At 35.3% G+C, this 23,114-nt stretch overlaps 1 protein-coding gene across 1 annotated transcript in view; it reads right to left on the bottom strand.

The window, feature by feature from the left end:
- TRRAP (transformation/transcription domain-associated protein) overlaps positions 1-23,114 on the bottom strand; it is a 101,664-nt gene that overhangs the window by 6,719 nt on the left and 71,831 nt on the right. Inside the window, 11 exon segments of the mRNA XM_009320003.1 lie at positions 1-47; positions 2,924-3,141; positions 3,767-3,992; positions 11,061-11,322; positions 12,088-12,287; positions 14,468-14,558; positions 17,020-17,184; positions 18,302-18,503; positions 21,264-21,364; positions 22,139-22,404; positions 22,655-22,850. Of these exon segments, the coding sequence (XP_009318278.1) occupies positions 1-47; positions 2,924-3,141; positions 3,767-3,992; positions 11,061-11,322; positions 12,088-12,287; positions 14,468-14,558; positions 17,020-17,184; positions 18,302-18,503; positions 21,264-21,364; positions 22,139-22,404; positions 22,655-22,850 (1,974 nt within the window).

The following is a 23,114-nucleotide window of genomic DNA, read 5'->3' as shown; positions in this document are numbered from 1 at the left end:
GTCTTCAACCAAACGCATCTGTGGAGAAACTGCTACAACACGGGGGACTAGGAGTAGTTTGAGAAGGGTGAGAGAGGATGGGGGGGCAGAGAGAGCAAAACAAAACAGTTAATCCATAACCCAAATACTAACAGAAGAATTAGCATGCAAGTACCAGCCCTTAAAACACGACTGTGATAATCAACTGACGTATCAAGAGAAAATTTTTATTACTACACTCATAATTAATTCACAAGCTCAGGTAAAAAGAAAGTATGGTAGCAGATTTTTTTTTTTATCTTAAAAGAAACATCAACTGTATTAGCAAAAAAAATTGAGCACTCATTATTCTTCCTACTTTTCTTTACTTGCAGAAAAGAGGGTAGTGCTTTGTTCAGATGCAAACGGGTTTGTAATATCTGATTACATGGCACTGGCATTATGTTAATAAAAATTACTCTGAAGAACGAAACTGCTAAACTTAATAGGGTATTTAAAGTGATTCAGAAAAACTGGAAGAAAAAATCTGAACATAGTTTAGGAATAGACGTTTAATGACACTATTTGAAAATAACGTAGGGAAGACACAGCAAAATATTCAGTAAAAAGAAAACTTAAGCCACTGAGCGTTTCCTTGATGAGCAGTAAACCTGCAAAAACCCTCTTTGCAGTTTCACGATGCTCAACAGATGAATCATCCTACTGCGTCTTATGTGCATCCCCACCTACATCAAGAAAGACAAGGCCTCTTCCAAGGCTAGCTTTTCCAGTGACGCTGTTTGTATGGTTTGACAGCAACCTCCAGTTACCACCAGAACTGTTCTCTCATCATTTCCCTCAGAAGCTGTAATAATTAACCTCAGAAATATAGGGAAAAGTTGTTTAAATGCATTTAAATTGTTTGATGTAATTTCTTCAATCTTAAAGAAGAAAATGCATTCTGCAGAGGGGGTGTTAATGAGCTATTTGTTCTGCTCTGCTTCCATTAACCTCTGGCAGCAGGGAAATGAATGTTCTTTAGGTTCTTTCAAATAGTATCAAACCACAAGGTACAGAATTATTTCCAAAAACACTGCAGTTTAAAAACAGCTCTTTGAAGGAAAACATGTTACTTTACCGATCATGTTATATAGAGGATATACTTCTGTATCAGTGGTCTTGTTTATCATCTATTTCAAGGCTTTATGTACTGCATTTCTGTTATTTTGGTCTCAGAGCGATGCAAAATTGTCTTCACATATGTAGAGATACTATATTTACCTTTTGTTATAACAAATTATTTGGCTTGTACATTTTGGTCTTTTTAAAGATACAACTCAAATATGCATTTCTAGCTCTGTAAGTGCAACCTGCATCATCTGGCCACCTAAGCTCATGATAGCAACTTCATGTCAATGGATTCTATTAGCCCAAAAAGGAGGACCGATAGAATCATAGAATCATTAAGGTTGGAAGAGACCTCCAAGATCATCGAGTCCAACCATCAACCCAACAACACCATGCCCACTAAACCATGTCCCTAAGCGCCTCATCTACCCGTCTTTTAAATACTTCCAGGGATGGTGACTCAACCACTTCCCTGGGCAGCCTGTTCCAATGTTTAACCATAAAACCATAAAACCATACTTTTTTAAAATCAGATCTCAGCACTTTTTAAGAGGACAACAGCAAAGTAGCAGCTTTGTCTTAATGTCTTTGATTACAGTTTCCCTTACCCATAATACATTTCCTGCTCACCAACCAAGGATCATCAGAACTGACTAATGCACAGAACTCATTTATATGAAGTTAGTAAGTGATTATTGACCTTCTGAAATGAAAAGTATTTATACATTAATATGAAGTAGCTACACAGCTGTAAGCTGGGACTTGCCAACAGCCTCAGTGTCTGGAAAACACAAGAGTTTAACTATTTTAAAGCATTTACATTAGTATTTGAGTCACAAGCAGATCAAGTATGTTGCCAGGCGAGATGCTGATATTCTGTGTTTCTCATTTCATGAATGATTTATAATCGACACATGAAAAAGCCAAGATACACAAGGAAAGAGAAAGAATTAAGACTGTGTGTTCAGCCTTCATTCACTGTTTCTGTTTTGAAATGCCTAAATGTGACCTTTTTATTACGTGAATATTTTGGCAAAATATAAATCATATTGGAACCCTCCTTAACTCTCCTCATTAAGGCCTTCCTACCATTATGTTTGTTAATTCTGTAACGTTTAAGTATTGACAGGTGGTGCTGCTGGAAAAGTGCACTCTCCAAACCAAGTAACCTTTTACAGGATCACAGAAGTACGCTCAACGGAAGTCCTGCATCCAATATCTAGATCATGAATGCATTTTATTTGGCAACAACTAACCAGTCAGTATATATTCCTGAAAGTAAATATCACCATGGATATATAAAGTTACTTCAAAAATTACAAAGATACTTCAAAAATTACAAAGATATGTTCTCATATCAGAGAATTCAGAAACTATGTATCAAATTCAAAGCTCTACAAAAAAACTCTTTGTTAGGTGGAATAGGTAGAAGAAATTCAATATTCATATGTTGCAACTTGGGGAGAAAAATTTTTGTTCTGTCCCTCCCCAGTGGTCTCTAAATGCTTGTTCTGAAGTACATGTATCCATTTCCATAGCAACAGATCCAATGGACATGCCTCTGCCTTATATATGTTATTCACAACTGAACTTTACACCATAAATGATGCGTGTAAGCTCTTCTAAAAACACCCTAGATCACATGCAATCAGCTTTACTTCTTCAGAGGGGTGCTACAATGCCAGAAAAGACTAATCACCTAGACAGATGTGAATTTACCTTCTGAATATTCAAAAACTTCAGTATCGGTGATTAGTAGGCGTCAAAAACTTTAGCAATTATAATCTTTGAGTATAACACATACTTAAAAATAATAGAAGATCTCTCTTTTCAGTACCTGTAAAAAACAAATGTCTTTTTGTGGTTTCCTTCCTTTTCTCTAAGCAGGGGTTCAAAAGGCGAAGAAGTTGTAATACCCGCTCTTCTCTACGAGACTCTGTCAAGCAAGCGTCATTCATTACCAGATATGGGTAAATCTTCCCATTATGGCCTCGGATATAGAGTCTTCTAGCTGCAGTATTGTGTTTTTGAACTATCTCCACTCTGGGCATAAACCTGTCAGGAAGAAAGGGATATTAAAGCACCTGAGCTAACCTCCTCTGATATTAAATCACGATGAAAACAAAACAGATGAAAACAAAACAAAAAAAACCAAACCAAAAACCCCAACAACAAACAAAAAACCCAAAACAAACAAACAAAAAAACCCCAAAGAAATAAGGCAGTGCAACTGTATTACAAGGTACAATTCTACTATCCAGCTAGCCCATGGTTTCTATTTTGTAGTCAAAAAGCTCTTTTTGATTTTGTTTATTTGTTGTTAAGAAAGCACAGTTCTTGAGCAAAATTAATCATTAGATCAGACCTTTATCACTATTTTGAAGAACAGTACCTCTATTGACTGCAACAGAAGAACTAATCTCAACTTATATCAACATAAAAGAAAACCAAATCTACTCTTCGTACAACAGCACAGCTGCTTAGTGAGGCAATGTAAAACTACCAAAGGAGGATAAAATAAAAAAATAAAGGTGTTATACCAAAGTATGACTCTATATATGTAATTTATATATATGAAGAGTACATGACATCTACTTTTGCAGAGTGGACGGATGGAGGAGGTTTTCATTTTCTTCTCTGTTTTCAGAATTACAACTACCAAAGGGTATTTTTAGGTTACCTTGCTATCTTGATGTAGTAATGTGTTGGCTTTGGCATAAGGAATTCTCCAGGTATCTCTACTTCTGCAGTTTGAGCTGAAAAATTACTTAGAAAGCGGCACTTTTCCTCTATGAGGAAGAACTTTGGAAGCTGTTTAGTTTTTGCCTCCAGAATTTTGATCCATTTCTTCAGTTTAGAGATAAGATTGTGAAGTTTCATTGACCCTGGCACACTGAAGTCAAAGTCTAAAAGAGAAAAAAAAAAATATTTATACATCCTCAGCATTTCAAATTCTATATAGGTTATTTAACTATCAAGTGTCTGAAGTTTGCATTTTCAAAGAGGTTCCTTCAGCGACATGCTCTCAAGCAAAATACTTTAAGGAGCCTCACATACAGTACACATACCTGTAACGTAGAAAAGCATCACACTGGTCTCAAATACTATAGTCAAATGGAAAGCTACTACAATCAGTAACTCACACAAAAAAAAAGGAAAGCATACTACCAAGCAAGTCCAGCAAAGAAACATGGCTACCTATGAACACTAAAAACAAAGAAAAACTAGCAGGTTCAGACAAACACAGAAAAGACACAAGAATTGTTAAGGAAGAGTCAGAGCATAATTGGTACAGGATCTTACAACAGCAATAACACTACAACAGTAGATGGTGGAGGAGAACAAATCATATAATTCAATAGTGCAAACCGAACACACACATAGAACTGTATTGCCTTTAGAAGACAGGCTCTGTTGAACATTTTGCCTCTACAGAAAATCTTTTAGTAAAATCGTAAAATTACATATAACTTAAGCCTGTCAGAATCTGCTACCTCTTTTCGGTACACAGCTCTAAAACACTCTCTATTATTTAGTAAATAATGAATTTCCCAAGATTTTCCTGTCTTACAGTCATACTAACATTAGAAAAACATACTGTGAAAATTTTAAATAGTATTACTGTATCTAAATGTCTATATACCACAACTGGACAGACTGCATAGAAAGAAAGCAGTAATAAACCAATCGATTAGATTAGGTCATTTAGTGAAAGCAGAAAAGTAAGTTTATTTTACAGTCTAGCACTCTAATTTCCTGCCTGTTTCATTAAAAGTGAATATTTATTTAAAAATGAGTGGAGGTTTTTTCCTTTTAAAAGGGATGAAAGAGCCTCAACTGAGGATACAATGTAGAATCTGTGAGCAACTGCAGGACAAGTAGTAAAATTGCTGTTACTATTATTCTCCTATTCTGAGCTGCAACAAAATTCTCACTATTCTTTCCTGGCTTAGATAACAATTGCATGCCACCACAGGAAGAACAGATATGACTGCCTAAGCAAAAATGACAATATTATGCAAACAGCCTGCTCTTTGCTTTGCAACATAGCAGTATTGCAGCATGGAACAATCTCCTCTAGCCCACATGCAAGTGAAGTAAGAACTTTCTCAATGTCAATACATGGTCTTCAATACACTATGCAGATAATTCTGTAACAGAAATCACTGCAATATCAACCATTTTCTGGGCCAAGACCAATGCCATCTTCTCAACACTGCTTTCACTACAGTTTCAGAACACAGCAAACAAACAAACAAACAAACAAATAAATGTGTTTGAATTTCCCAAAAGAGGGAAAAAGAATAAACCACATACACAAATGAAATTATGGTTCAGCACTTCAGTACCACAACAATGAGAGATTAAACACAATGTGATAAGAAGATAAACTGCTGTCTCTGTAAACCTCATTAGTTATGGCATCCCAAATTGCGCAAGTTAACTAACAGACCTGAATTTTTAAAGAGCATTTCTATAACAGAGTCTAAAAGATGCCATTTTAAGTTCAACATGTTACAAGTGAAAAAGCAACAAGAGAATGTCGATTCAGTATTTCTGAGATTTACAGCTAAAGCAGAACAAACAGAATCTTCATAATGGTTCACTACAACAGAAAACTAACAGAGTCTCAAAAATGAGTTTGAATCTTATTGCAGAATCTACGTTTCAGTATGTTACATACACACAATAGTTTCCTAAGTTGACAAAAAACAAAACCCAAAACAAAACAATCACGAGTGCTGCTCAGAGGGAAAATTAATATGACCACATAAATATGCTAAAAGCATCTATCTGCAAGTATGCTAATAGCGAATTAAGTACATGCACACAGCTATTACTGCATATAGAAGTTTTCCTCAACCACAACTAAAACCACTGAAAACCCTGATTATCCACAAGACTTACTCCTACAAACAAGGTTAGAACATTTGTTCTTTTAGCCAGAAGAGTCCGTATAATTCTATACACTCACTCTTGTTCTCCACGTTCTCTTCTTTACATGTACAGGATACTACTACCAAATAAAATAACGCAGCCTAGGATTCCTTTCATTTTGCTATTCTGTTACTTAAACAAAATATCAGAGAACACATAACCCAACATATTGCATTGTGTATCCACAATATACTGATACGCTAAAAGCTTTCAGTGAAAGTCTTAAGTCTACTAGCCCAAAACAGAGCAAAAAAACCAGCACATACAAAATCCTTTCCACTTCTATAAGAAAAAAGTCTATAATGAAAAATACAGTTTCATATTTATGGATGTTAGAAATTAGTATAACTCTGTAATATTCCCTTTTCTTTTTTTTTACCTGGTATGGGCAGTACATCTATTGCAGTATCACTGTAAAACACTCTTATTATAATCCCAAGCCTACCCTCTAGTGAGCAGTGGGAGTAAATCATTTCATGGAAGTGACAAAATTATTGAATCATTTATCTCCTGAATCCCTGAAGTGCAGGAAAGTATCCCCAAATTGCAACTAGTTTTTGTGCTAAAGTGAATCACTAAAGTAGTAAAAATATGCATCAATATATATTCCTTACAGAAAAAAGTCATTCAGTTCACCACAAGAATAGCTCTAGTTTGTTTAAATCCCTATTTTAGGATTTTTGTTGTTGTTTTGTTTCCCAGCAGCAGATGGGAAAAACAGAGAGTTCAGTTAGTCTTTTTGCTCATGTCACAGAGAGTCCATCTGAGAAGAAAAATCACTTCAGCTGGAAGAAAGAGAAATACAAGACCAGACATTATTTGTGTACAAAGTCTCTCTGCTCTGCAGACATCTTAATCCATACAAATGGTATTTTTGTTTCAAACAAATCCACTTTTTCAGTACTTACTACTGGAGAACATCTTTCTCAAGCTAACACATGCTGGTCTAAAATACCTTACTACTTACACCATCTTTTCCTAAACAGAATAGGAAGTTTACCCCCTCATCTTTAATGGAGATATTCACAGAAGACCGTGATACAGACTGCAATTGAAGAAGCTTGCTCTCTGTTCTCAATGCTGCTGAAGATTTTACAGTGTGATATATGTATTTCAAACAAACACATTCATTCAAAGTCTTGAATGCCTCAAAAATTGCTACCTGAATCCATCCAACCCAGCATAATTGGCAAGTTCTTGCCACTCTCAGTGAAAGGACAAACAGGGGGCACAATCTTCCTGCCAGTGAGACAGACCTAAAAAATCCTGATGGTTCTTCACACAACTAGATAGAGCTTAATACTTTTTGAATGAGGGCTGTACCAGCATTTCTCATGAAGCAACACAAAAAGAAAATACACTTCAGTTAGCAAAATTAGAGTACCAAACCCCCTGTCCCCCCCTTGACCTACAGAACATTAGCATAGCGTTAAAAAAAAATAAAGAAAACACCTCCAAACTAAGACTTAAGAACTAAATAAAACCCTTCATCTACACTGGAAGAAAATAGTTCTAATCAGTTAAAAGTAACACACGATTAATGCTTTTAGAGCAAGCAATAGTTCATTTGCAAGATTTTAAAGATTATTCTGACCATAGACAAAGCCCAATTACACTTAAAAGTTCATGACCCAAGGATCTTCAACTAAAGAGCCAGCACACCCATCTTGTAAGATGCCACTTGAGATTGAAATGTAAGCTTAGCTTCGTAGGACTTCTAGTTTATCACTCAGCTCCAGAAAACCAAGACTGCAAAGACCAGACCAAGGTCAAATATGATGGTAACTCCAATCTCTTGATCTGGATTTTCTGGATAACATCCTGTTATCTAAAACTTTGAAGGAAAGTGAAGAAAGAGCTACCCAAGTGATGCTATGCTCACTTTTAAAAAAAAAAAAAAATCCTTAAAGAAGCTGAAAATTAGTAACAGAGCTCTTCCCCCTGCCCTCTCCCCACACTTCAGAGAAACAGTAGGACTTCAAGAAGCTTCCTTCGGATTACAGAGTTTCCATTCGCAGTAGAGAATTCACTGCACTAGGTGCCAAAACTCTCAAGAAAATTATCTTGCCCCTTAAGGGTGTATTTTGGAATTTTCCATTCATACTCAGCTTCAGTGGAGAGATGGTTGCAGAAAGAAGCAGGTTCCAAACTCTAAACTATCATCTGCCCACAAAAGAACAACTGAGGCAGTTTTTCTCCTCCTTTCACTGCTGAGAGCTCTCAAAGGGAGCATTTCTCAGCATTTCCCTGTTCTTTGATGTCAAAGGTTTAGCAGAAAAGGAGAGAAGGAACAAAGAACAGATGGTCAAAGAACTATGCATTTGAAGTTCCAGGGAAAAAAATTCAAAGAAAACTTTGGTTTTAAAATATATGTTAGGATGGAAAAAGATGACCTATCAAAGTTCCAAGGGTCCAGATGGCTGCAGACAAAGTATTTAGAATGTAAGAAATGGTGTGAGTCCCCAGTGGCTCCAAACAGGAATCAGACGTTGGTGGAAGAGATTATGCAACCAAACGTAGTTGAAAGTGTCTATGAAAGATAGCTGTCAAGATTAATCTGGAAAGAATTGAAGAAACAGTTTACTCCAAGACAGCTCCTCACCTTGGATACTTTTGAAATGGAAGGCAACCACTGTCATTATCTGTCTATCATCTAAATGCAACTGATACTGAGAATCAGAAAAACAAACATGAACATTCTAGTGTGACAAAAGGACACAGTAGGCATGACTTACAAATGGTTTCTCACAATGTTAAAATGGCCTTTGCTATCTTTAGTACAGTAATTACAATCCTATTCATTTATTTATGTACATTTCACTGTTATTGCAAAATTAATAAAAAAACTTATTTTCATTTTCTGTATAATGAATTAAATTACAAAAACGAGTAAGCATATTGATCAGTTTAATTTCTTCTGTTTTCCCACACTTCATTTGTGAATTAAAACACTGAATTTATTAGATTAAAATAAAATCAAATCTAGTACTAATGAAAATAATTATTTTAATCCTGTAGACATTTACGTTTAATCATACTTGAAAAATAAAACATGAACTCTTCAACAAAAAAAATACAGAAAGTAATTACTTATTATTAAACTGAAGTTTACTAAGAAACACTTCACCTTTTATGACTTTACATGATTTTTATGTCCAGGCCTATGTTGTTGTTGTTTGTTTTTTTATGTTGTTCCATATAATTCTTTAAAAATTATATGATTAGATAGCAAACCTGAAAACCTTAAATGCCATTTATATATCAAAGACATGCAAAAAATACACAACAGCATATAAAAAATGAAAATCCTCTCCATTTTTTATTTTAACTAAAAACTGTAACTGAATTGTAATTAAACTTTCTTAATTGTTTCTCTAGAAATGTGCTGAAACATTAGTTTAGATTTTGCAGACTTGAGCCTGGTGTTATATTTAGTTTTCCTTTACACCGTCTGAAACCCCAGATCTCTCTAATCCTCAAAGCAAAGAAACTAAGAAGTACTTTGACAGACCAAAAATAACTCAAAACCAACAAAAACTGAGCATATCAACAACACTTACAGCAATAAAAGTGACTATACTACTATTGCAATGTAAAGACATATAAAACATATCGTTCGGGACTTTCATCGTCTGCTGTCATGCAACTGTTGCACCTCAAAAAGGACATCATGCAATACATGGTGTGCACAAGATACATAGGCCAAATCTACAACTGAGTTACTTTCACAAGATTCCCATCAGTTCAATTATTTTCACAACATTATCCGTAAAATGCTCAAAAAACCCCACTGCAAGTCTACTTGTCAAACTCTGTAAATGCTCAGTAGCTGTGTTGACCTCAAATAATTTTAAGTTAAGACAACTTTATGTAACTTAGAATTCTAAAAAGAGGAACTTTTCAATGCAAGATTCACTTTTGCAGAGGAACCAGTTTGATGTGGAAAGGGGGTGTTTTTTAAATCATTATAAAAGCTAAGATGATAGAGTTTTAACTCATGCCAGAATCATCTAAGTCAGAGTCCCAGTACGTTAAAGAGAAAAGTAGATTCAGAAAAAGATGAAAACCCAGGTCTTCACAAAAATTCTATCTTTCCAGTTTTGAACAACTAATAAGTTTGAATTCTTCTGTTAAAAAAAAAAAAACCACACAGCTATATTTAACTATTCATTTTCATCTAATTCTACAGTTATTTTTAAGGAAAAGCTGACGGAGTTTAGATAGGAATTTATGCAAAACTCAAAATCCTGGCAATCCAAAACCCCGATGCCAATCAATGTCACCTTCTGTCATATATAGCTGCATGGCCTTAACACTTTTCACCAAATATATCAAAACCACACATAAGCTTTTCTTCAAATTTTAAATCAACATCAGATATTCAAACATGTAACTCCACTGATAAAGAGAAAATGAATGAAGCAAAAAAGCTACTTCCCTTAAGTATCTTTTTTATTAGATCTGATTAAAGTTATTGATTCAATTTACCTAACAACAATGTAAATTTGTGTAATAGGATTTTTATAATCTAGTTATCCAAAACACTAAAGTATCTTACTCATCAGAAGTAGGCTGTTTTGAAAGACTTCACACAATATTGTCACTTTGGAGTTCTGGGGTGAAAATTTCATTAAATTCTGGCATCACCATAAAATAGAGACTATTATTGTCCCTCTGTAGTAGGCAGTTCTACGCAAATTGCAAAAAATATTATAGTGAAGTAATCAAATTTATCTTTAAACACATACGTGATTTGACCAAAGTTTTAAGTAACAAAAATACAACAATATACTCATTCTCTATGTTGAGGTCTGTTTTTCACTTGAATTATCTTTATTACTCCATAGAAGACTGGAACAGACAAACTATTTCAGTTTTTTTTTTAATTACAGAAAGGTGCTGTTTCCTATATTTTCTCTCAGGAAAAATATTGGAAGAAAAATAAAAAGGCAGAATGCCTTCACAATTGAACTTTGGGGAGGAAAATTTCTCTGGAGATTAAAAGTAACATTTAAAAAAACATTTTAAACATTTACCTGTTGTAAATTGCCCTTTTAACTTCTGGAACACAGGATCTTGAGCTGTTGCCTGTGCTCTCCTAGCTAGTGACTCTGAGGCTGCACTAGAAAACATGGTGGACACATTAGAGACATTCTCAAGACCTACTCCAAAAGTGCTGACTAACTTCTTGACAAAATTTAGTGTATGAGGAGTGATTTTGGCATCTGAAACAGCTCCACTTTTCTCAAAGGCAACTGAATAGCACTTCGCCAAGCCCTGCTGCAGTTGTCTAAGGACCTAAGGATTAAAAAAAAAAAGACAAAATAGTCAGGAAGATTAGTCCTTCCGATTTGACACCAAGTATTTATTCCCACGCTGCATTTTATGTAGTAAAGTTATCCTCTCAGAAATATTTATTTAAAACTGTACTTTTAAATTGCATCAGAGGGTCAATCAGAATGACAGCACTGATTCTTACTAGCACTGCAAGCAAACAAACTGAGCAGTGGAAATGCTGTATCACAAAGTACACCTTGCTCTTTCAACAGCAGCTAAGTTTTAGATTTCATATTTTGTGATATATTAGAAAATGATGTGATAGGAGGAATCCTTCTTCAAACAAACACTGTGCTAGGTAGACGGAACAGAACAGTCTGACACTTTTGAGAGGCAAAGAAAAGTGGAGTGGCATGTCCATCTACTCTCTGTTATAACTCAAACTTCAGACAATAATCACCACCTGCCACAGACCACCAGATCAAGAAGGAAACTGGCATCTGTGAAACTTCATGTAAGAATATAAATTTTCAGTTAGTACAAGCAATGGCTTAAATCCTAGAGGCATTCACCAAGTTAATAATTTTGGGAAACCTCTGTATTGCTTCCAAAAATAACCAAGCTCCTTAAAACTCCTACCTGAACAATCACTTCTACAAATACATCAGTTTACTAGTCAAAACAAATAGTTACCTTTTACTGTCTAAAAATAATTCTAGATAAATATTTTGCAGCTAACTTTCCTTAGATGATACATGCATATGAAGGTGTATTAAAGCCAAATACCTCTTCATGCCAATTCTCTCTGAACCAGACCATCTGATCTACAATGCCTTCCAGAGAAGACAAAAGTGTTGGATGTAATTCTCGCTGCATATGCATAATTCTGCTGCATCGCCACATTGGTGCAGTGGCTCTGATTGGCCCAGGATCTGAGGCAGAGTGGGACTGATTTCCAACTGAACTTGGCTGTTGTTGCCCAGAATCTGGAAAGTGGAAAATAAAAACACAAAACAAAAGAGAAAACCTTTCATAAACTTGATACATGCCTGCATGAAATAAAATAAATTGTTCCAAGAATTTACTTTAGATTTGCTTTAAGTATTAATCATGTATTACCTACTGAATTTCAGAAAATTTCATTTTTAGAAAGAAAATGTTTTTTAGAAAGAAAACTCTGCTCCAAATGCTGTTCAATGGTACAGACTTCCCAAACTTAGAGCAATATAAACACTCTTCAAAAACACACAGGAGATGTACCCTTAGCTTTTACACTACCAAACCATAGTCTTGAAGTAACTGACACTGTTTCATATAGGTTCAAATTATTTAAATTACAGGGGGTTTGCTGCCCTCCCTTTTGGGCAGATCTCTCACACGTAACTGAAGAATAAACATGCTGGTTGTCATGGTTTAACCTCAGTCGGCAACCGAGCCCCACACAACCGCTCGCTCACTCCCCGCCCCCCCGCTGGGATGGGGGAGAGAATCAGAAGAGTGAGAAAACTCATGGGGTGAGATAAAAACATAATAATTGAAATCAAATCAAATAATAATAATAATAATAGAATATACAAAGCAAGTGATGCGCAGTACAATTGCTCACCACCCGCCGACCGATGCCCAGCCAGTCCCCGAGCAGCGGCCCCCCCAGCCAGCTTTCCCCCAGTTTATGTACTGAGCATGACGTCACATGGTATGGAATGTCCCTTTGGCCAGTTTGGCTGTGCCCCCTCCCAGCTTCTTGTGCACCTCCAGCCTTCTCAGTCAGTAGAGCATGGAAAACTAGAAAGTCCTTGGCTAGTGTAAGCATTACCTAGCAACAACTAAAACATCGGTGCCTTATCAACTTTGTTCTCATCCTAAATCCAAAACACAGCACTGTACCAGCTACTAGGAAGGAAATTAACTCTATCCCTGCCCAAACCAGGACAGTGGTGCCAACACCACACAAATTGTCGTAGGGTGTATTTTTTAGTACAACTGTTCTCCTGCATTACAACTACATCAGACAGTGATTAAGCAGATAGTTTTGCTTTATCAGATGACTCCCTACTACTTCACACAACCCACCAACAGAACAGTAGTTTGTGGCAGAACCTATAGGAAAATATTTTACTGGTTATCACTAAATGGGCATGTGGCAATACGAAGAATTTGGCACAGAAGCCTCTGTCACTGAATATGAATGTAGTGAAGTATTATGGTATGTGGGCTTCTCCTCCTCCTCTAAAGGAGCACCCAAAGAAAAATAAGACACTATTTAATTAGTGCCCTTCAAAATTTTATGCAGAAATTTAGTGAACTGATTCCCAAGTGAAAAGGGCAATTAAATAAACAAAGCACTTTGTAACAAAGAATACAGAGCACTTTGTAACAAAGAGTACAGAACAGAAGGGAAGGTTCTTTGAGTAGCTCTCCTGGGATTCCCAGGAAATTATAGGAGACAAAAGAACAATTAAATTCTGTGGAATCATTTGACATAACAATTCTAAATAGAATCTGTTCTTGAAAAAAAAAGGTGTTGTGCAAGTTGCTTAATGTTCTCCCCCCCTCCCAAACATTTCTTCAAAGCTAGAATTGATTTTGTGTAAACTTAGATGCTCATTTTACTTGAAAATTCACCATAACAAGTTACTATGGAGACATTAAAGTACAGATTATTCAAAGAAAGCAGTTTACCTTACTTGAGTTATATGAACTCATGTCTTGTTAAACTATTTTTAAAAATTTGACTCATTTGAAAAGAAACTGAATGTCACCTGGTTCATCCTTCCAATCAAAATTATACTAGAACATCTTAGAAAACGATGATGCTCTTCTGTATTTGTAATCCAAAAATTTTCTACCTTTCCACCAATTTTTAAAGATAAAAATCCAGTAAAGAACATGTGCTTCTCAATAATTAAGGTGACATGAGAATGAAGGAGATTAAACTCTTCTTGGTGAATAATTTATTCAAGAAAATTCAAGACAGCTCAAGCCATCTGTAGATTTAACTTCACAGAAACAAATGAATGAAAGCAAAGTTTATCAAGAATTTTTCTCCTTAGCCTTGATAAGTTGATATGTTTTCTAGAGAATCTATTTTCCCAGTAAAATCAGGTGAAACTCAAAATAACTAAGTTACAATGAGCCTAAACAATTTGATCATTTTCAAGCTCACCGCTTTTGTAGCGCTCTCGTTGTTCTATCTTCAAGGTCAAATAGAGGGTCCTGATAGGGAAGTAGACAGCTTGGGGATAGACTCTTCCCACCTATTTGGAGATACACATCTTCCTCAGTTAAGGAAAATTGACTACAGGTCAGATCAACACGTACAGCTTCGCTTTGTAAATGAGTGCGATTCAGTAATAATCAGCTCCTTGTTTTAAATAACAGCTTATTGAAAACTAGGAAATTAAAGCGTCTTTCAGTAACAGAAACCCAAAGAGGATGAAATGGTAACTCCCTACACACACTGTTAAGGCATTACCTAATTAGGGCTTCCAGATCATATTGCCCAATAAACCTGAAAATAGCATAAGGCCAGAGTACCAGCTGGGCCAGTTCAAAGATCTTACTCCTGTACATAATGGAAGAGAAACAGACACAATGACAGCGGTTAGTCTTTAAATTAGGCCACAATTCCCAGCTCCATGATACTTGATAAGAAGGCCCATTAGAGAGTAACTTTACTCCACCTGATTGTGGCACTTAATGTAAGGGGATACCAATTTCACCCAAAAATAAAAGATTCTATGGTTTCCATAAAAAAAAACCTAAAGTGATATTAACATACAGCATTCCCTTTAAAATCTGTAAATCTCAGCATCTATTAAAGGAAAGAAACAATGTGTCTAAGTACTACCCACGATAGAGTGCATCTTAAGATATGATTAGAGGCTTCTCCAGCCACAGTTTTACTAAACCACGATTCTTCCTCCATCCAAATCGGTATGGTAAGTGGTAAAAATTTTGCAATGGCATTTAACTGTTCAGTAATATGATATTTATGGCAGATTACTAACCTGACACAGATATGCTTCATGCTGTAATTCAAGAGTAAATTATTTGAAAAGAATTGTAAGGTTTAGGTTCTAGTACTTCTGCAAACTTAAAGAGTTTTAAATTAGTAACATAAAAAATTTGGTATTTTTTTATTTTATATTCTTTCTATGGACCTGAAGTTTAAAGGCAAGATAAACAAAAATATCTGCGATATTTATGAGCCTAAGCTCCAACTACAGTAGGACTTCCAAGTAGGCATGCACTTCTAAAAATTTTATACAGATCTCCACAAATAAAAAGTGTCTACAACTCACTGAAGTAAGTTTTTCTGTCTGCTGTCAGAAGACAGCTGAGCACACTGGTGTTGCAAGACAATACCAAGCCATATGCATCAGAAATTTTGCCTTAACTACTTTGGTTTCTTAAGCTGTTTTGGTGCATGGTCTCTTCAAAGTTTCACATTACATTTTATGGAGAGGGAAGGAAACATATGTATACATATGCACACACATACTTATCTAGATTTATGTACACAAGTATCGATGCACATGCAAACACACATGGACATGCTGTCTCTCTACAAAAATACACATTCTCAGAGCTTTAAAAGAGCAAAGATGGGATAGTAGAAAACGAGCTGGATATCCTGAGTTGGAAGGGACCAACATGGATCAAGTCCATATCTCAAAAATCAAGAGTAGAGGGAAGGAAAGAAGAAGAATGCTGTGAGGAATTCAGCACAACAGCTATCCTTTGCCAGTTTTCAGAAACAGTGGAGCACTGCAGACAGAAGTGGCGTGGGGTACAGGCTCATGTGAGAGCTTCATACGTTCACCTGTACATTAACAGAACTTCACAATTGTTTTACATTAATTTGAATGAACAAACATCAAAATGCTTCCAGGTTGTGTGCATGCTAAAAACACAGCTGAAGTTAGACCATGAGGAGTTAACATCTCTGAAAACATGATGAAACATGCACTAAGCCATAACGAAACAGTATCTAAAAACACATTAACAGACAGAAGTCACTTACTCTCCCCTTAGTCTACAGACACGCTTAAACCAACTTTATACTGAGATACAGGTATATGTTCTATTCTTAGATTCTGCTTCAGAGCAGACAGCAATAGGCAGTAAAATCTTAAAATCCCAAAGCAAGACTAATCAAAACTCGTATCTGTCAGTTCAGAGGTACAAATCCAGGAAGTCAGTTTCTTCATCTAACTCCCTAAACCTTATCCTTATTTGTCTAATCATTTGTCATGCTAAACTTCAAGCAAAAATTTACAAAGCCCCGGTAAAGATTTCTGATGGTGACAGACAGAGCCTTGTTTTTTAAAATCAAGTCTAATAAAAAAAACAAAGCAGTAGTGAATAGTTTGCCGTTTAGTCACTAAAGCTAACAATTCTTTATTCCTACTCCTTCCTATGTTACAAGCATTTAACTATATATTTCTAAATGTGTTCTATAATGTTCACAAAAATGTAATAGACAGAATTCCAGAGGGAAAGCTATAATGCCTCATGCACATATGGCATACAATTTCACTGGATTTCATCTCATTAAGTAACACTCACTTTGAAATCTAAAATATTCTACTTATAGAGAGAAATTACCATTGTTTTAACTCATCAACAGTTGCAAACAATAGCATATTTAAAGCTTGGCATTTTCTTTAAAATAAAGATTGCAGACAATAAAGAATTAGTGATTATCTTCTCTACCTGACTAATGAGGTTCAGGAGGAGTTTGCCCTCCGAGCCAACCAGGCATGTCAACAGCTGTGGAATCCAGGCCAACCACTGAATAGGTGGGACACCGATACAGTACTTGTCTACTGCATCTGCTAAGGTGTTCTTATCATCATCAAAACTCAGTAGCCAAAGAACCTAAAAGAGAATTTCAAGAGGACATCTCAGGGCTTAAATTCAAGACACATCAATCATATGATGCAGAAAAAAAACCACAGGTATTTTATTAATATGATAGTGGAGTACTTGTCAGTGTCAAAGCCTCCTCAAACACAAGAACTTACATTCATTATGCCTGGCCAATGCCATTTTTTCCCTAGAAATAATATTTCAAGGATGTAAAAAATAAATGGAAGTGTACTACCTGCTATGAAACAAGACAGAAAAAAGCCAATGAACATGAGGGGGGGTGGAAAATGAGGCATATTTATAGAACCTAAAATACGCTATTCAGATAAATTAACTTTGAAGCGAGAACTTGAGTATTTCTTTGAGTGTTTTTAATTATTTTAACTGTCCACCCCTAATGATACTTTTTCTACAATTTAATTTAAATGCAAATATATTAAGTACTGACTAAAAATCACTAACAGTTATGCAACCAGACAGGGAGAGTAATAAACTTCACAGTGCTATGGAGGCCACCTTTAATCTAAAAAAAAAAAATACTTTTTGTGTTTGTTTCATGTTCAAAGTAGATTGTCTTCCACAGTCTGCTATCATTTTTTAAATTTTCTTCATGAGAGAGATTAAAGTAAATATCCCCAAACTGAAAATACATAATGCAAAGAAATTTGGCTAAAATTGTTGAATTAAGAGTAAAAATTTACAGAAAAAGCCTATTTGGAACAAAATGCAATTCTGAGGTAAAATTTAATATGAATTATCCATAGTAATGATAAACAGACATCAAAATTATGTTACTTTTTAGTAACATAATATTATGTTACTTTCTGCAGATATTTCACCGCATTATGTATTAGAAATGCTGAATGTGATTTGTCCCCTTTCTCCCAACAAATAGGTTCCACACCTTAAAAAAACAACCCAGATATGCCAGTGAAGTAGAAAAACCCATGAGGAGTTACATGCAATGACCCAACAGCAAACCATACGCAGTCTGGTTCAGCCTAACTTAAAGCTTTCCATCAGTAACTGGTATTTCTCTAATTGCACAAATTTGGGCACTAAACATTATCCCAGCCTTTTCTGAAGGGGTGGAGTTCCAATTCTTTTTTGAACATCTAGATCTTACCTTTGCTAAGTATTTTCTTGATTTGCTCTCATTCTGATGACGACATGCATGCAGGTAACAAGTAATAGCAGACACACCCAGGTGAAGCTGACGTTCTTTCACGAAGATATTCTCCAGATAATCACCCCACATTGCCCATGCTTTCACTAGCACATCATGCATTTGCACAGCTGCAGAAAAAGCTTTGTTTGCTTCTTCAGACCTGCATTGTGACAAGTAAGAATATTAGTTTTATACTAACAAAAAGTTACTAAATTATGTAAGAGACAGATTTCTGATAGGGTACTCAATTACTTTCTTAATACTCAATGATCTTTTTCCATTAAGTTCTTTAGTAAGGTCTTATGACTGTTTTGTCTTAGCTTTCCTTAAAGTTCAGCACCTGTGAAAGTAAATGCTTCATAATGGAAATAATTATGTAAGTGTCTCCAGATACTCTCTGAAAAAAATTTAGAAACTTCCAGTGCGCTGCAATTGCAACCCAAGCAAGAGAGTATGATACTGGGAGAAAGAAGAACAAACGGTAACACAAGAAGAGCAGAAGCAAATGCATTAAGAAGTGCTTCTCTGCTGAGCGAAAAAAAGGCCTAAGAAAAAGCAACGTTGGGAAGATGTTATATTAGCTATCTTTTGGAGGACTACATCTTACTTAACTGTTCTCCCACCAAAGTCATGAAAAAATTTACAATCAACATTACCTGGAAAAAGTCAGTTCCTCACCCCCACAGCTTTAAAAGTTTATTTTTCAACAGGAAAAGTGAAGGAATATGAAGGTTAATCACACAGTTCTTGGTAACCAAAAGATTATTTGTTTGATACTTCAGAAGTCTTTCCTAGGTTTCCTCAAGTGTTCCTAGTTCAAGATTTGGCACGATTCATCCCAGTATATATACATCCTTGAATCTATGTAACTTTTCAGGCATAAAAATAAAGGATGAGAAAACTCACATACTCATTACTGAAATGAAGAAACTTTTAAAGCATTCCAAGATTCCTTACTAATAGGAAGTGCTTCACTTCTCCCTTACAGAATAAGCATTGAAATAAACTGTACAAAAGTAATGTAATGCTTGTTTGACTAATTTTTTTAAAATTAACTGTTAAGTATTTTTTACATAAAAATATTAGCTTGGAGGATTACAGTGATAAATTAAAATGACTAGCTATTGAAGCAAAACTATAAAAAGGAAAGCAACTTTGTCTGTCAAAGTATCTATTAGTTTCTACGTTACATGAATATGTTACTTGCTTTCAGAAACTTTCTGCACCCTAGACCGAGGTTTTAAAGCGAACTACCACAGCAGCAGCCTGATAGATGACTTTGTATCACTACTTCCCCTTTTTATAAAGGGGACTTTTCAGTCTGTTTTCTTTTCTCCTTTTCTACAATCCATCATTCTTGACACGTGAGATGACTTTTTAAAAATGGTTTCCATCACCTTGCTCAGCAAATGGGCAGCACAAGGAGATGCAAGAGCAGAGGTCACCTTTAACTTCCAGTTTAGTTGACACACAGGTAATCAGTAGTCACACATTCTCAGGTTCAACACTGCCACTGTTCTAACTGTAACCTTCCTAAATTCCTGACCTCAACTGCGGTGCTAAAAAAATGCCTGTATGTTTTTTGGTAACATTAAGAAACCATAAGTACACCAGAACCATGTTTTAAACAGAAACCTTTACCCATTCTATCCTGAAAGAACAAATAGAGATAGTTTAGCTGCCTTTTACTTTATCTGCATGAATTTAAAAAAAAATAAAAATTTAAAAAACAAAGAAAAGATGGGGGGAGGTACACTTTCTTCTCTTTACACCTCAACTGAAACTAAGCTTGCTTATGGCCACGAAAAAAGCCCACTGCACTTTCCATCAAAGTAATTACATTCTGCCTATTTAAAATTCTCTCTTGTATCCACAGAAGAAGATATTCTTCATTTCCTGACTTAAATTGCAACGTGAGGTTGCAGTGTACAGCTTAAAACCTGGTGGATTTCATTCTGTAAGTGTCCACAAAGTAGTGGTAAAGAAATTATTCCACCCATATGTAACATGTAGCAATACTGCTATTAAATACCATGCATACTAAAAGCTGTTGAAATCTGAAGGGGTTTTTTGGCATCACTGAACAAGATTTGACTGCTGAGATATTTGTTTACTGAATTAAAGAGAGATCTTCCTCAAAATAGTAAGATGCCTGTCAGCATAAAACAAAAATATTACAAAAGTAGTTGTGTGAAAGCAAGGCTTATACCTAGGTGTTTAATTGCTGCAATGCAAGCTCTCTCCAACACATACCACATCAGTCTTTTCAATGCAGTTATCTGAGTGTTGCATTTCCATATTGCATGGCACACCAGATTTGTCTAAGCACTCTGAACTATGCCACCACACATTTTCCTATGCCTTCACCAGTTGCAGCTATTAATGGGATATATATAACAAACAATGAAACAGAAATGTGAGAAAGAGGTAGGCTAATTTGTTTAAGTAGCTGTAAGCTTATAGATGGAACTTTTCCCCCCCTGGTTTTATATATGATATTTACATTAAGAACATAATTAAAGCAACCTGTAGTTTGTCAACTACACTAAGATGTCAGTTAGACATTAGTTTGTCACAGAACCAAGAAAAATTATCTTAAGCTGCAAAGTTTTAGACAAACCTATTCTCCCTGCCTCTTCCCATCTCACCCTTTGAAATATAAAACTTTTAAAAAAAGAACTGGTGCAGTGTTTGCTTTAACTAGTTCTTTCCTACAATACTTAGAAATATGACCAACCATTACATCTTCAAACTGAAAAGGAACTCTCACATATACTTTTACTTTCTTATACAGTTGTGACAAATTTTAGGCTGGTATAAACATAGGGAACAACTTTCCTGCTCAAACAACTCTGTTGAAATATGTCAGCTGCATTTTTCTCAGATGTGTGCTAGAGCCTCTTCCAGCCAACATACTTACTTGTTAATCTGTGCCAAGAACATTCCCTTCAATGCATAAAACTCAGCAGTCATCTCCTTGGTGAAGTACTTCAGATTGGTTGATTCAATAACTTCAAGACCCTGTTAAATAAGCCTTAGTGAGAAAGCCTTCTAAAATGGAAGGTTTTATTAAAATGAAAGTGCCATTAAAAAAACAGCCAAAATATTCTCTTGAAATTTAAGTGTCATGAGTTTCTAGTATTTAATTTTCATTTTAAGAAATCTGGACTGACAACAATTCTAAGTTTCCACTTAAACTATTAGATACAATAGACAAAATTCATCAGGTGATGGGTTATCTTTTCCACCTTGTTTTTTTATTATATATTATTATTATTTATATTGTTATTTTATATTATTATTATTATAAGGTCCCAGTTTGCTGACCTTATAATCATATGTCAGTGGGTTTTGCCTACAATCACATTCTTTCCTTGCCTTTTAATACATACAATTTCACTTCAGTATGCCAGCATCCATCACTCGTGAGTCAGACACTCAAAATTGACTCAGAGCTTCAGTTAGTCTTACAACAGTGTTGTTTCTTCCTACTGCAAATAATATGATTTTCAAAGTCCCTTCCGTTTATCTATCTTGTAAGATTTCAAAAAACTATTTCCACTTCACTTTTTATTTGGCTAATTTTTAATATATTCACAGTATTCAGTTCAAAGAGGACGATGACTGCTTTTGACTAACAGCATTACTTAAAACAACACTCTATGCATAGTATAACACGGCCAATGAAATTCAGACCCTGTTCTGTACACATTGATTTAAATAAACTGCGTGTATCTGATGACCCTTGTAATCCTCCAGGTTTCAACAAGAGCTTCAGAGAGAAAGCTACCGTACCTGCATACATTCATTTTTACCCATGACCCCAGCCAGCTGAAGATAACATTTAACTTGCTGGCGAATCTTCTGAAAGCAGTCCACAATGGGCACCGTTGGAATTGTATGAATGCGACTCAGTATATCCAGAGCTACGTTGACCAGCCCCTGTTTTCGAGCTATCTTTCCATATTGGATAATTGCCGATGCAGAAGCATGAACTCCCAACATAGCGTTATTGGAACTAGGATCATGCTGAGAACTATTTTCATACGCAGTTACGATGGCTAGAAATAAAACATGAAATGTTTGTCATTATAAATGAAATTATATACACAGCAGTATCTTACACAGCAATACATATGAAATGACTTAAAATAATTAAACACTTAAATGGAAATTGAATAAAAACAAACACTTGTCAAAATCAACAACATTCCTGTATGTTCAAATAAAAAAAACACAAAGAACTTATTTCAAACAATGTGTTGTCAGGAAAATTACATGATGAATGCATGCTGGACCAGGCAGTTTTACCCTGGTAATGATGTTGTCTCCACATGAAAATGCTGCTCCAGTGGGATAAATCATCTGACACAATAGGTAACCTGTTCCTCCAAGTCTTTACAACAGTCTTCATATCATGTAAGCTGTTGTTCCTCCCCAGATTAGTTGGTTGCAATCCTGCATTTATTTGGGCTGCTTCTTGAAGTTCAATTATTTGCTGTGCTGCCTAGAAAACATTAAACAATATAAATTATCATAAAGGATAGTACAATAAGCTGGCCAATTTCACTGTTAGAAAAAGATCTCTGTGAATGATGCCACCTTTAAATGATCAAGTAAAGATAAAACTAATTATGCTGTTTTAGGGACCTGTCTATTAGTTGCATAAATGACCTTTAATCAATCTAATCATTAACAAAATAGCAAAAAAAAAATCCGTGAAATTTCAGTCAATGACTAAAGTGTTGAATGAATGTTGAATTCATCCACT

Source organism: Pygoscelis adeliae, unplaced genomic scaffold (genome assembly GCF_000699105.1).
Source record: "Pygoscelis adeliae isolate BGI_AS28 unplaced genomic scaffold, ASM69910v1 Scaffold242, whole genome shotgun sequence".
NCBI classification, from domain to species: Eukaryota; Metazoa; Chordata; class Aves; order Sphenisciformes; family Spheniscidae; genus Pygoscelis; species Pygoscelis adeliae.
Note: the sequence above shows the minus strand (reverse complement) of the source record. Positions and strands in the feature narration are given on the sequence as shown.